The sequence below is a fragment of the Idiotropiscis lumnitzeri genome, chromosome 3 (genome assembly GCF_059441095.1).
Source record: "Idiotropiscis lumnitzeri isolate Australia: NSW breed Sydney's pygmy pipehorse chromosome 3, RoL_Ilum_1.0, whole genome shotgun sequence".
Lineage (NCBI taxonomy): Eukaryota > Metazoa > Chordata > Actinopteri > Syngnathiformes > Syngnathidae > Idiotropiscis > Idiotropiscis lumnitzeri.
The window spans coordinates 33,555,603-33,571,214 of NC_142393.1; the positions used below are offsets into that span (position 1 = coordinate 33,555,603).

A 15,612-nucleotide genomic window follows, 5' to 3' on the forward strand; every position below is an offset into this window, starting at 1 on the left:
TGGCGGAGCAGTGTTGCGGGATATTAGCGAGAGAGGGACAGATCATTACCACACTAATTCTCTCTTCAGGTTTCTGGACTACCTGTCAGACTTGTGTGTCTCTAACAACGTGGCCATCCCCGTTACTCAGGAACTCATCTGCAAGTGTGTGCTTGAGCCCATAAACCAGGACATCCTCATTAAGACTGAGTGAGTGTGGTGGGACGTTTGAAATGTCACATAAGGAAGACAGGTTTTGCCTATTTCCACAAATCTAAAATTGGGTACATGGATGCTGATAATCACCCTGTATTTGATTATTGTCATTATGTTAAACCTCATGTATACACACACACACACACACCCCCACACACACACACACATACATATATATATATATATATATATATATATATATATATATATATATATATTAGGGGTGGGACGATACGGGTAACTCACGATTCGATACTGTGACGATATGTGGCCCACGATAACGATAATATCACAATACACAATGTCTGCGATAATGAATTTATCATTATAAATCTCTTCAACAATATATCACGAGATATGTGACTAAAAAAGAAAAAAATGGCCATAAAAATGGAAACATCATTTTTTTTTTTTCAATGCCAATACGTGTACAAAGTACAAAGAAAGGTGCATTTGCAAAGTACCTCACTGCCGCTGAGTCTTAACACTGTAGCTACGGCTGGACGAATTAAAGTGCACAAACATGAATAACATGTTTTATGTAAACCAACACACTGCACTGCTTTCTGAACCTGAAATGTCAGTATCAACTGTCCTTAAAGTGCTTTACGTTAACCCGCCCAGTGGAAACATCAAGGCATATTCTTCTTGAGGAACACTAACTGTACAACATGCTCCGACGTAAGAGCACACCAAAGGGAAACTTTGCTTTAAAAGCAGTAGTGATTGTCGGCTGTCTTGGTTCGCCTTTTTTTATCACCTGTGAGTAGTAACCGTGATAGCGAACGAGGTGGATTTGCAGATTCGTAGTGTTGATGTTATATTTTACCTTTGCAAAGCAGTTCTTGCAGATTGCATACGCTTTATCCAGTGTTCTCCCGTCACCGGTCTCGTACAAAGCGAAGTGTCTCCAACATTTCAAGTGGAAACTCTTGAAACTTGATTTGTTTTTCTGGGTTTTCCACCATTCTTGCATTAGTTCTTTTTCTATTGTAAATTCTTCACACTCTTCACCGGCCGCTAATCCCGGAAATTTTAGAACCGTTTGCGGCATTAGCGCCCCCACAGACAGGACAGGAGAGATTAAATACGGACGGTGATGAGGAGGTAAATCCATGTGCGTTGTTTTGAAATATCGATATTGCCGCCAAGCTATCGATTATTTATTGTGACAGCGTTAGCAACAATTTATTGCAATATTAATTTTTTTCCCACCCCTAATATATGTATATATATATATATATATGTATATATATATATATATATATATATATATATATATATATGTATATATATATATATATATATATATATATATGTATATATATATATATATATATATATATATATGTATATATATATATATATATATATATATATATAAAAAAACGCATTCAACAATTTTTGTTGACTTTGTATGATTGCAGGCGTCGGGTGCCCAAAGAAGTGGCCTCTGTTGAAAACTCCACACAGTATATGGGAATGGACGACTATGCAGATGAAGATGAGGTAAAAAAAAGTCTTTCTAATCTAATTTGTACCCCCTTTATTGCAAAATGAAAGAGTTTTCATTTTTTTTTTTTCATTTTAATTATGAAATAGTTATCACACATTTGCTAGGATATCACAAGTAGTTTAAAACTAGAGCAATGATATTGATAGATTGCAATAACTATCTATGTGAATGTTCTAGTTTTGCAATGAAGAAACTTGCTTCTGCTTTTATTATTGATCTTCATAAAAACCACCCCAATGAAAATGTTAAAGGAGGCAAGAGGATGTTCTCCACTTCACTTATCGGTGCAATGTTTTGAAGTTAAGAGGTTGTGACGAGACTGAGATGTTTCTGCTGAGTAATGCTTTGATGCTTTTTTATCACATGTAAAAAGTAATTTTTCAAAGACAAGCACACACATAGAAAAACAATTTCACGTGTCATCAGCTGCGTGCTTAGATAACCCCTCACCTTTAAGTTGAAGACACCCATGTTCAGGGACTTCTGGAAATTAATAAAAGGGAGGGAACTGAGATATATGATCAGAACACAAAGAGACAAGCATTCAATTCAGTCTTTCTCTTCGTTCTCCTTGCAAGTCAGATTTTGTGCGTCTTTCTCTTCATTGATGGTGTGTGTTTGAAATGTCAAATTGACGAACCTGACACAAACGTTTCACCCTTGAATCAAACTTTAGGAATAGTATTCAATCAATGAATTGTAGAATAGGCATTACATCTGCTTCAAAATAGTGACAGATCAGGGATGAATTGTCGGGTGAGCCACAGCGAGTGAAAGGGAAAAAAAGGCTCCCTACTCATGTTGTGTGTGGTGAAAAAAAAAGGCTGTTAGATTGTGGCCCGTAAATGGTAGACAGTCTAAATTAATAAAATTATATGCTTTTTTTGGTGCTTGTTGACTGAATTCCCCAATGACAAAAAACAGAGTTGTGAGGTGCGCCTGGGACACAGTTGTTTTGTATGCCGTATTTCCGATTTACTTGCTGTTCTTTGACGTGAAGTGTAGTCTTTTGCGGCGATGTATGTGTGTGTATATGTATGAAATAATCTACATTCAATGATTCTCACATCATAATTTCAACAAACAAAATATTTTAACTAGATGCTCAAGCAGCAAGTAATAATCATTTTTATTTCATTGGCAGAGTGTAACAGAGCATAGTCTGTCAAGATGTCCGTTCTAGTACCTTGTAAGACAATGTTATTGTAAGAGGAGAACAAAAGGGTCGTAGGTTTATAAAAAAGACAATAAAAGATGTCCTTTATTAGCCCCACAATGGGGAAATTTGAGGTGACAGCAGCAAAGATATAGATCACACAGAGTCGGCGGCGTAATGTAGCCGTTAATGTAAAACATTAGCAGCAGTCATTCATAAAAAGCATGCAAATATACACAGTATAAACGTATCTAAGTGTAAGGAAACACTCCTAATGACTGTCCATTATACAGAGGGGGAAACGCTGTAATGATAAAAACGACTGAATGATTGAAAATACTGCAATGATAAAAATATTGCAATGATAAAAGTACTGTAATGGTAAGAGTACTCAAATGATAGAAAAGTACTGCAATGATAGAAAATACTGCAATGATAAAAGTACTGTAATGGTAAAAAGTACTGCAATGATAAAATATACTGCAATGATAAAAGTACTGTAATAGTAAAAGTACCGCAATGATAGGAAATACTGCAATGATAAAAGTACTGCAATGATAAAAGTACTGTAATAGTGAACGTCCTGCAATGGTAGAAATACTGCAGTGATAAAAGTACTGTAATAAGAATACTGTAATGGTAAACAGAAGACATCATTGGTCAATATTTAAGTACACCATTGGCTGAAAGTACAGTAGTAGTGTATCTTGCATCCTAGGACTGCACAATTGCACTAATGCCCTCCCGTTTGTAGGCCTGACCCAATGTTCTTGTTAAAAAGTCTGACAGCAGTCGTCAGGAAGGAGCGGCGAAATCTCTCTTTGGTACAGCGAGGGTGTAACAGTCTATCACTGAAGGAGCTGTGGAGTGTTCTCAGAGTTTCATTGAGTGGGTGGGCTGGATTGTCCAGCATTGATGAAAGTTTTGCCGTCCTTCTCCTGCCCCCCACTGAGTCCACAGAGTCGAAGGAGCAGCCCAGGACAGAGCTGGCCCTCCTCATTAGTTTGTCCAGTCTCTTTTTGTCCCGGCCCGAGATGCCTCCTGCCCAGGAGACCACTCCATAGAAGATGACTGATGAAACCACCGAGTCATAGAAGTTCCTGAGGAGTCTTCCCCGAACGCCAAAGGACCTCAGCCTCCTGAGTAGGAAGAGTCTGCTCTGACCCTTCCTATAGAGAGCGTCTGTGTGGTCGCTCCAGTCCAGTTTGTTGTTCAGATGAACACCCAGGTACTTGTAAGTTGAGACCCTCTCAACGTCTGTTCCCTGGATATTCACTGGTGCAGGTGGAGAGTGCAGATGCTTGCGGAAATCCACCACCAGCTCTTTGGATTTCCCAGCGTTGATTTGGAGGCGGTTCTGCTGACACCAGTCCACGAACCCCTGCGTAACCCCTCTGTACTCCCGATCGTCACCGTCAGTGATGAGGCCGACAATCGCAGAGTCATCAGAGAACTTTTGCAGGTGACAGGTTGTGGAATTGTATTTGTAGTCCGAGGTGTAGCCGGTGAACAGGTAGGGAGCCAGAACAGTTCCCTGCGGCGCTCCCGTGCTGCAGAGGAGCACGTCAGACACACAGTCCTGTGTCCTCACGTACTGTGGCCGGTTTGTGAGGTAGTCGTGGATCCATGTGATGAGGTGGTGGGCCACTCCCGCCTGCTCCAGCTTGTCTCCCAATAAGGCGGGCTGGATGGTGTTGAAAGCACTTGAGAAATCAAAGAACATGATCCTCACCGTGCCCCCCGCCTTCTCCAGGTGGGAGAGTGAAGTGTGGAGCAGGTAGATGATGGCATCATCCACACTGATGCCAGGCTGGTATGCGAACTGGAGTGGGTCCATTGAGGAGCTGACCAGGTAGCGCAGATGGACGAGGACCAGTCTCTCCAGGGTCTTCATCAGATGAGACGTCAGCGCCACAGGTCTGAAGTTGTTGAGCTCCTTCGGATGGGGTGTCTTTGGAACCGGAACCAGGCAGGATGTTTTCCACAGCTGGGGGACTCTGCCCAGCTTCAGGCTCAGGTTGAACATGTGCTGGACGATTCCACACAGCTGGTCTGCGCAGGATTTGAGGAGCTGGGAGCTAATCCCATCTGGGCCCGCTGCCTTCCTCGCCTTCATCTTCCTCAGCTGGTTCTTCACCTGAGATGTTGTGAGGAACAAGGCTGAGCAGGTGGAAGTGGTCGTTGTCTGATGAGGCTGGGAACTGGAGCCTGTGGAGAGAGAGAGGGGAGAGAGAGGGGGAGAGAGGGTCTCGTTCGCAGTGGCAGGAGGGGTTGGTGGGGGCTGCAGCAGGGGAGCCTGAGCAGGGTTAGGCATTTGATCAAACCTATTGAAAAATAGGTTCAACTCATTTGCCCTCTGAAGCCCCCCCCCCCCCCCCCCCCTTCTGGGTCTTACCTGGTTGTCCGTGGCCTGAGATGTCTTCAGGCCTCTCCAGACATCCCTGGCATTGTTCCGCTGCAGTTGTTCCTCCATCCGCATCCTGTAGGAGTTTTTCCCCTCTCGGATCCTCCTTCTCAGCTGACGCTGCACTCTCTTCAGCTCGTCCTTGTCGCCTGACACAAAAGCCCTCTTTTTCTCCTTCAGGAGAGCTTTAATGTCCGGTGTGATCCAGGGTTTGTTGTTGGAGAAACATCTTACAGTCCTGGTGGGAATGGTGTTCTCCATGCAGAAGTTAATATAGTCTGTAATTGTGTCTGTTAGACCATTAATGTCCTCACCGTGAGCTTCGCTGAATACCTCCCACACAGTTGTGTTGAAACAGTCCTTTAAGGCCTCCTCGGCTTTTCCGGACCATCGCTGAACTGTGCGTGTCACAGCTGGCTGCCTGCGGACCAGAGGTTTGTACACAGGCAGGAGAGCAACCAAGTTGTGGTCAGCTTTGCCCAGCGGGGGGAGGGGCAGTGATGTGTACGCCTCCTTGGTGTTGGCATAGAAAAGGTCCAATATTTTATTGTCTCTGGTGTGGCAGGTTACATATTGTGTGAATGAAGGCAGAGAGGAGGAAGGAGAAGCATGATTGAAGTCACCAGCGATAAGGAGCAGGGCATTTGGGTGCTGTGTTTGTTTGTTTGTTTTTTGTTTTTTTTTTTCCCTTTTTTCTTTATTGCAAACTGCAGAGAATACAACAATTAGACAAATGTAAAAGTCATTATAGTAAATCGAACAATTGGACAAGAAAACAATCATGAATATAGTGGAAAAGAATAATATAACTATTAAGTAAAAATACAGATAGATTAACGGAGAAATAGAAACAAATAAAAATAAATAAATAAATAAATAAAGAATAAATAAAGATATTAGGGAACAACTTGCTTGGGGCAGAAAAAATAGGACTATATAAACACCTTCAAGTTTTTGCAGATCTCCATTGTTTTATGAGCCTTTTGTTTAAAAGAATATTTGATGGAATGGATGTACTGTTGAAAATCGTTGTAAAAAACAATAAAGCATGGTTTCTTTCCACGAAATTTACAGGAGTGAATATGGTATTTTACCATTATAGTCAAAAGATTTATCAAATAATATACATCTCTTTCGTCCATGTTATCTTCAAAGAAACCAAACAATACATTTTTCCAAGCAATTCTTATATCACTTTCAATATTATTATGTATAAAATCACATAATTTTTGCCATAACAAATGAACATAAGGGCAATACCAAAATAAATGAATAACAGATTCAGGGCACTTGTTACAAAAACTACAGTCCGTGTTAATACCGATCTTAAATAGTTTGTTTATATACATTTTGGATGGGTAGAATTTATGTATCAATTTAAAAGATATATCTTTAATTTTGTTTGTGATTAGATATTTGCTTGATTGGAGCCAGACTTTTTTCCACGGTATATCATTAACAAACATATTCCAGTGTGGAATAACATAGGGTAATGTTGTAACGTCTTTCTGGAGCATGTTCCTTATGAGCCGATTGTTATTAATGGAGCCGCTAAGTAAACACACCTTCCCCGCGGTTATGGTAGTTGGGGAGAGATAATCGGTTTTGTAATAATCCAAACGCTTCTGACCTTAGAAAAGCATGCAAACACCAGTGGGGATGGCTCCAAAGACTTTGGCAAAATCACCAGGTGTCACAGGTATCCGATATTTCCTAAGAAATTCCTCATATGTAAACAGAAGTCCTTCATTATTAAACAGCTGATCGACCCAGATGATTTTGTTTTGGAACCAGTACTCCAGAAAGAGTGACTTATGTTTATAAAGAATGTCCTTGTTATTCCAGATCAAATACTTATGCGGTCAAAAATTGTGTTTGTAGACAAGTGACCAAGAAAGAAATGCCTGGCGGTGAAAAGCTGACAACTTAACAGGGATTTTATCAATGTTATAATTGCTGACAAGAAATAACTCAATATTCCCAGCTTTGATAACATATGGAGAGGAATAAGATTCCATATTGAGTCGGGGTTTTGATACATTTGCTTGATCCAATTGATCTTAAAAGTATTATTCAGTGTAAGACAATCCAAAACAAAAAGTTAAGGCCACCAGTTTCATAAGAATTCATAACGACAGTCTTTTCTAGATGATGATGTCTATTTTTCCAAATAAAGTTATATAGTATTCTGTCAATGTCTTTAAGGATCTCCTTATTAACATGTAATACCATAGCCGCATATATAAGACGAGAGAGTCCTTCTGCCTTGGCAAGCAAGATCCTACCTCTCAACGACAGATCACGAAGAAGCCATTGGTTTAATTTGTTATGGGTACTTTTAATAATTGGAGAGAAATTTGTAGCGCATCTCATTTTTTGATCTTTCGTTATCAAGATACCTAAATATCTCACTTCATTTCTTATGGGGATGTTATACAGCTCAGAATTATCACAGTTTTTAATAGCAATAAGTTCACATTTTTTAATGTTCAGGCATAAACCGGAGGCCCTTGAGAATTCCCGGATTGTTTTGATAGCAATAGGAATTTGGTTTTCATTTTTCAAAAGAAGTGTTGAATCGTCTGCTAGTAGTGTCAGTATTAATTCTTTGCCGAGGAGAGAAATGCCTTCAACAGCACTACTTTGGATATGATAAGCCATCATTTGTGCCACGATTAAAAACAGATATGGGGAGGCAGGACAGCCCTGCCGTATACCTCTAGAGATTTTAAATCGAGGGGACGTGCCACCTGATAGTTTAATGGAGCTATTACTGTTTTCATAGAGAGTTTTCATAGCTGAGCAAAAATAATTACCAAAGCCAAATTTAATTAATGAATGAATTATGAACTGATGTTCAACTGTATCGAAGGCTTTATAAAAGTCAAGAAATAAAATAAAGCCATTAAGGTCCAAAATATCAGAGTAATCTAGTATGTCCATAACTAGTCTTATGTTGTTTGTTATGTGTCGTTTGGGCATAAATCCTGACTGAGTCTCATCAATAAGAAAGTTCAAAGTTCTTTTCAGTCTTCTGGCAAATATCTGAGCAAAGATTTTGTAATCGTTATTAAGCAACGAAATCGGACGCCAATTATCGATCAGAGTATTATCTTTGTTTGGTTTGGGAATTAATGTCGTTAATCCTTGAGTCATTGTTATAGGAAGTGTTCCTCTTTTTAGACTTTCTACATAAACTTCAAAAAGGAATGGAGTCAGCTCAGATTCAAAGGATTTGTACAGTTCTGAAACTAATCCATCACTACCTGGAGATTTGTTATTCTTCAGGAGAGTAATAGCTTCTTTTACTTATTCTGGTGTAATAGGTTTATCACAAAGGTCCATATCAGCTTCCGTAATTGTTTTAACAATTAAAGGATTCAGAAGGGCCTCGGTTGACGCCTGACAAAATTTAGAACTGTATAAATTTGTATAAAAACGGCAACAGTATTTCGCTATAAGATTGTGATCCTCTGTAAGTGTTCCATCAACATTTAATTTACTAATTTTATTAATATTGGCATGACGTTTTTCTAAATTAAAAAAGTAATGCGAGTTCTGTTCCCCTTCCTCCAGCCATCTTGTTCTGGACCTAATAAATACTCCTTTAGCTTTTTGAACGTAAAGTTCATCTAATTTTGTTTGCAGAGTAGATAGTTCCACTTTTTCTGCCGCTGTTAAATTATCAAAGGGTTTGGAGGACAAGCAGGTGATCCTTGATATCACATTCGATTCTTCACCCCTTCTGGATTTAGCCAACTCACTACTAAATCTCCTGAAAAACTTACCAAGTTCAAATTTCAAAAGTTCCCAGTTAGTGCAGAATTGTTTTTCATTTATAGCTTTAGACATGAAGTGAGAAATTAATTTTTTTACCTCCTTTTTAACAATATCATCTGTGAGTAATGAGCTATTAAGTTTCCAATATGCCGAGCATGCATTACCAAGTTGAGATGTCGACAAGTTAATCTTAATGTATATTGCCTTATGATCTGTGAGAGGGGTAGGATGTATGCCCACCTCAATATTGTTTTTATTAACACTCTTTGATATTAGCCAAAAGTCAATTCTTGATTGGCTCGATCTTGTTTTATTACTCCATGTAAATGTTTTGTTCATGGGATATTTTACTCTCCATATATCATCAAGGTCAAATTTATCCATAAAGGAAATTAAGTTAGAGTTTGTCCTATTAGACGAGCTAGGCGGCCATTTATCCATGTTATTATCTAATATAACATTAAAATCACCCCCTATAAGTAACACAGCATTAGGAAATTTAGTTAACCAGTTAATCAACAAATAATCAATTGACCTAATAAGATTATCATTTGCCGTTTTTTTTATTATAACCATATATATTACTTATTATGTATACTTGATCATGAACTTGAATAGCTTGGCAAACCCAGTGACCAGCTGGATCATATTCAGTGAGCAAAAATTCCCCGTTAAATCTGTTCTTTAAGGTAGCAACTCCAGCAGAATGTTCAGTGCCATGAGCAAGCCACATACTATTGCCCCTTTGTGATTTCCAGAATTTTTTATCATTTGTGACTGAGTGAGTTTCTTGTAAATAGACCAGGTCTGTTTTGAATTGTTTGGCAAAAAGAAACAAGGCTTTGCGTTTTGTAGAATTTCGTAAACCCCTAGCATTTAGAGAAAGAAAAGAAAGATTCAATAACATTAAACAAACAGTTGAAAACAATTAGAGCTAAAGATAAGCCTTTAAGTAAACCTGAAGATAGATTAAGTATATTGTCGAGATCAGCACTTACTTGTAAACATGTCATAAAGACCAGGTAATAATAGCTACATATTAAATAAATATAGCGTTGCTATAAACACTAAGTATGTAACCGTTTAATAATACCAAAAGAACAGTCCCTTTTTTTTTTTTCTTTTTTAAATGAACCCTGAGTTAGAAGAGTATTTCAAGAAAATAAGAATGGTTAGGAGCATGGTTTCAACTCAAACTTGTTCCCAAAAAGATTGAGAAAAAAGAGAAAAGTACTGCAATACACCTGAGAGAGTCCAGGTCTCTTCTTTTGAGGAAACAATGACCTAACACTTCTATATGCAAATTTCTGAGCCATTGATGTATCCTTTTCCACCCACAAAGTAGGCCATCTTGCCCTCCTCTCGAGCCTTTTTAATTCTGGGCCACAGTCGTTGTCTATTATCGCGGTCCTCCTTTGTCAGGTCCTCAGTGAAGCGCAGTCCCTTTGCCTGAAGAAATGCATTGTTCTTTGCCGCTTTCCAGAGTTCCTCTTTGATCCGACGAGAGATGAACCTGATGATGATATTGCGAGGATTTGCATTGTCTTGAAATATTCTTCCTGCTCGATGAGTCACATCAACAACATCGGGAAACTTCTCTTTTTCAGCTGGTAGTACGTGTTGGCAAACAGCGATAACCTCTGCGCGTACATCTTCCTTCTCTGCTTCTGGTAGTCCGTGTAGCCTCAAGTTCCAACGTCGCCCGTAGCTATCCAAGTCAACCACACGCGTCATGTATGTCAAGACAGCCTCCTCATTTTTGTCAAGACGTTTTTCAACGAGGGTTATTTTTCCATTCATCTCTTTTATTTCTGAGCGAACAGTGTCCACCATTTTTTCAATAGCATCACATCTTGAGCGAACAGTATCCACCATTTTTTCAATAGCATCACATCTTGAGTTAATCAAGTTGGCCAAAGTGCGGACAGCATCGTCGGAAGAAAGAGCACTTTCTTGAGCGAGGGTGTAGGACAAAATAGGTCTCTTGGCAAGCGGAGGCTTACTTGGAGTAACAGGCAGCAGCGGAAAGTCATCATTCGTCAAATGTACAGCGTCGTCCATCACGTTGCTAAAGACGTGATCGCTGTTGTGTTTTTAATCCTGCAAATAAGGATGCCACTACAGCGAGGTCCGATACTGTCGGCTTTATTGACATACGCTCAACTCCACACTGAACTGCGTAGCGCCCGCCCATTGTCCCAGCTCAGGCCAATGGACCATACCACAACATAAAGGGGGTGTCTGGGTTAAACCATCACCACCCGGTACATACACACAGATCACACCACATCTCCCCTTTTAAGTAAAACAATGAATGATCTTAAATAGTCCGAAGCATGCTCAACTTAAACAATGACATCACATACTTTTTTTTCCCCAAAACACCAACATTTAAACAATGACATCAAATACTTTTTTTTTTCAAAACACCAACATTCCCATCAAAAATCCAATCAGTACATCCCAATGTTACCCCACCTATTTTTTTTTCTTTCCTTGGATCTGTTTTTTTTTTTTTGTTTTTGTTATTTTTTTTCGTTTTTTTTTTTTTACAGATCCAGTCTAACGGGCTTCCTGACAGGTCTGCCCGACCTCGTTCTGGGAGCGCCCGATTGCGGGCTGGCCGTGGGTGCTGGGGGGGCTGACACTGGAGCGGGTACAGCTGCTGGCGCAATGCTAGGCTCCCCCGTTGGAATCAAGTGATGGCGGTTTCTGCGCACAGTCCCACCAGGCACATCGACCATGTAGGATCGTGGTGTTGTGTGCTCGCCAACCACAGTCCCCGTGATCTTTGAGTCAGTCACCCACACCTCTTGTCCAGGTGCAAGCTTGTCTAGAACATGCACCCTGTGGCGCCTGTTAAAGTGATTCTGTTCCGCCAGTCGCATCTCCTTCTCCTTCGAGTTGACAATCGCGGCGTGAGGAAGAGACGGGATCAGCAGCGAAGGGAGAGTAGGGACAGTGGTCCTGAGCCTACGTCCCATCAGCAGCTCCGCCGGGCTGTGTCCGTTTTGGAGAGGAGTGGATCGGTAATCCAGCAAAGCAAGATAGGGATCCTCAGTCTTCTTGAGGAGGCCTTTGACAGTCTGAACAGCGCGCTCAGCCTCACCGTTGCTTTGTGGAAACTTGGGACTGCTCGTGACGTGCTTAAATCCATAGCTCGCAGCAAAGGTGGCGAAGCCATGCGCAGCAAACTGAGGTCCATTGTCCGTTATCAAAGTCTCAGGCACTCCATGACGGGCAAACATGGACTTGAGATGCACTGTGATGTCAGCAGACTTTGTGAGGGAAAGGTTTGCTACTTCCACATACCTTGAATAGTAGTCAACGACCACCAAGTATGATTTTCCTGCCAAAGTGAACAGGTCCGCCCCAAGCTTTTGCCAAGGTCTCTCCGGGAGTTCTGAGGGCATGAGTGGTTCCATGTGATTTGTGCGCTCTTTAATGCACGTTCTACATTTCTGGACTAGCTCGTTGAGTTGTTGACTTAGGCCTGGCCACCACACAGTTTGTCTAGCGCGCTCCCTGCACTTCACTACTCCCTGGTGACCCTCATGTAACTTAGCAAGGACATCGTTCCGCATCGTTGACGGAATTACTAGCCTGGTCCCCTTTAACAGGAGACCGTCGTGGACGGTAAGAAAGGCACGTTCTGCCCAGTACAGCTTCAGGACCCCGCTACAGGAATTGTTGTCAGTCCAGCCCTCCTGGCACAGTTTCATGACAGCAGAGCACACACTGTCAGCTTTAAGGTTTTCTCTGAGAACGTCCATGTAGGTGGTGCTCACTGGAAGATTGTCGATGATGCTGTCTACATAGATGTTTGTGCTCTCCATGAGCTCGTTGTCTGCGCGTGTTGTTTCTGCATGCAATGGTGCACGTGACAGAGTGTCAGCTGTCCACAGATTCTTTCCGGCAACATGAGACATTGTGTATGAGTATCCCATGAGCCTCATCCTGAAACGCTGTATGCGTGGTGGGAGAGTGTCCAAGGCTTGAGCACCTAGGAGACTCAGCAGAGGCTTGTGATCGGTCTCCAATCCAAAGTGATGTCCTAACAGGAAATCTCTAAAGCGTTCACATGCCCAAGTGAGTGCAAGGGCCTCCTTTTCGACCTGTGCGTATCTCTGTTCTACCGCTGTGAGAGAACGCGATGCGTAGGCGACAGGTCTCCATTCATCGCTCCACTTTTGCAGAAGCACTGCTCCCAACCCAAAGGAAGACGCGTCAGCCGACACCTTAGTCTCCTTGTTCGGGTCATATAGCGCCAGCACAGGCGTGGAAGAGAGCTCCTCTTTCAGTCTATTGAAAGCTTGAACTTGGTCAGCTCCCCAGACCCAACAGTTCTTCTTCGAGAGCAGGTCCCTGAGCGCTTTATCCTTCTCTGCCAGCTGCGGCAAAAACCTTCCCAGCTGGTTCACCATACCTAGGAAGCTGCGCAACTCACTGACATTAGTTGGCTCAGCCATCTCTCTGACAGCTGACGTTTTGGCTGGATCGGACTTCACTCCCTTGTCTGAGATGATGTGGCCCAGGAATTTCACTTCTTGAACTGAGATTTCACACTTCCCAAGGTTGAGTGTCATTCCAGCATCCACCATCTTTTTTAGAACGGCATGAAGTCGAGAATCATGCTCTTCCTGTGTGGTCCCCCATACAAGCATATCGTCCATGTGACACACTACTCCTTCCAGGCCTTCTGTGACTTGTGTGGCCATTCGGTTTTGGAAATGCTCCGGCGCAGAAGTAATTCCGAATGGCAGTCGGTTGAAGTAGAACCTCCCGAAGGGCGTGATGAAGGTAGTCAATTTTGCTGACTCCTCAGCCAACAGAATCTGCCAGAACCCCATGTTGGCGTCGAGCTTGCTGAAGATCTTAGCGCCTGCTAGTGAGCCCAGCGTCTGCTCAACTGACGGAAGGATGTACTTTTCTCGCCTCACCGACTCATTAAGCTTGGTTAGGTCGACACATATGCGTGGATCAGCATTCTTTTTAGGCACCACCACCATGCCCGAGCACCAATCTGTGGGCTCCTCCACTCTACTGATGACCCCGATCCTCTCCATGCGCTCCAGCTCCTTTTTGACTTTGGGCATTAAAGGAAGAGGGATCCTTCATGGAGTCTTCAGCGAATATGGCACTGCATCGTCTTTCAGCTTAATGGTGTAAGGCTGCTCAACCACCCCCAGACCGTCGAATAGCTTCGGATAGCAGTCTTTCAGGGTCTGAATGCTAATGCTGTCCAGACGAGCTACCAGGCCCAACTTCACACTGGCTGACCTACCGAGCAGGGCTATGTGCAGGCTCCTGACCACAAACACTTCCTCGACAGTCTCTCTTCCTCGCCTCCGCAGCAGGATGTTCGTGGCCCCCAGCACTTCAAGTGGAAAGCCGCCTGGACCCAGCAGGGGTTTAGGTGCTTTGTGTAGGGAGGGTTTGTTGCTGGTGTACACTGCATCGAACACATATTTCGGAATCACAGTCACATCCGCGCCAGTGTCAATTTTGAACCGGACTTTTTTATTTTTCAGTTTGAGATTAACAGTCCATGGGTCATTTCCTGCTGCCACAGAACCTAGAAACAGGCTTTCATCCTCTGAGTTCTCCTGAACCTCATTGACTGATTTGGCTGATAGGCACACTCGTTTAAAATGTCCTTTTTTTCCACAGCCGTGACATATGACATCATTAGCAGGACATTGGCTAGGATGGTGCGATTGACTTTTTCCACATTTGCGGCACCGCTTGATTTTCTCAGCTGTAGCGTTACTGCCCATCTCTTTCTGAGCCTTTGGCTTCTTGTGCAGTTGCTTGCCTCTGAATGCAACTCTGTCAACTTTAGCAGACGCATCACCTCGCAGACTTGTTTGCTGACGTTTTATTTCCTCACTCTGCCTTGCCATGCTGATTGCTTTGTCCAACGTTAGGTCTTTATCCATCTGCATACGTTCAGACAATTTGGAATCAACTAGTCCTACCACTAGTCTGTCCCTAATCAGTTCGTTATGCAGAGCACCATACTCACAGTGTTCTGACAATGTGTACAAAGCAGTCAAAAAGGAATCCACACTTTCGGTTTCCCCTTGCTTCCTCATATTAAAGCGTGCTCTTTCGTATATCACGTTCTTTGAAACAATGAAGAAGGCATGGAAAGCATTCCTTACTGCGTCATACTGCCTCTCACGTGCGTAAGACAGGTTCAGTCCTTTCAAAATGTCGTCCGCCTCGTCGCCCATACAGTATATTAGCGTGTTCACTTGATTTTCCTGGGAAGATGAGTGAAGGTTGCTGGCCTGCCGAAACCTCTCGAACCTCCTAATCCACCTCTCCCAGTCCTGGGGTTTGCTGAAGTCGAACTGCTCCGGCGGTTGAATGCTGAACGTCGCACCCGGCGCCACCACAGCTGCCTCATGTATCCCCGACGAAGAAGCACGTTGGCCGCTTCGCGAACACGGCTCGTCTTGTTCTCCGTCCATCACGTCCACCGTTTCCAATAAACTCAGGACTTTACAAGCTTACTCTGGACACTCGCCTGTAGCCACTTCTGACACCATGTTGTGT

The 15,612-nt window shown here is 42.4% G+C and overlaps 1 protein-coding gene across 4 annotated transcripts in view; it reads left to right on the top strand.

Moving 5' to 3' along the window:
• itpr3 (inositol 1,4,5-trisphosphate receptor, type 3) overlaps nt 1–15,612 on the top strand; it is a 340,721-nt gene that overhangs the window by 120,428 nt on the left and 204,681 nt on the right. For all 4 annotated transcript variants that reach the window (XM_088289554.1, XM_088289555.1, XM_088289556.1 and 1 more), the window contains exons 17-18: nt 70–189; nt 1,623–1,704. In XM_088289554.1, the coding sequence (XP_088145680.1) occupies nt 70–189; nt 1,623–1,704 (202 nt within the window). The remainder of the gene's footprint in view (nt 1–69; nt 190–1,622; nt 1,705–15,612) is intronic.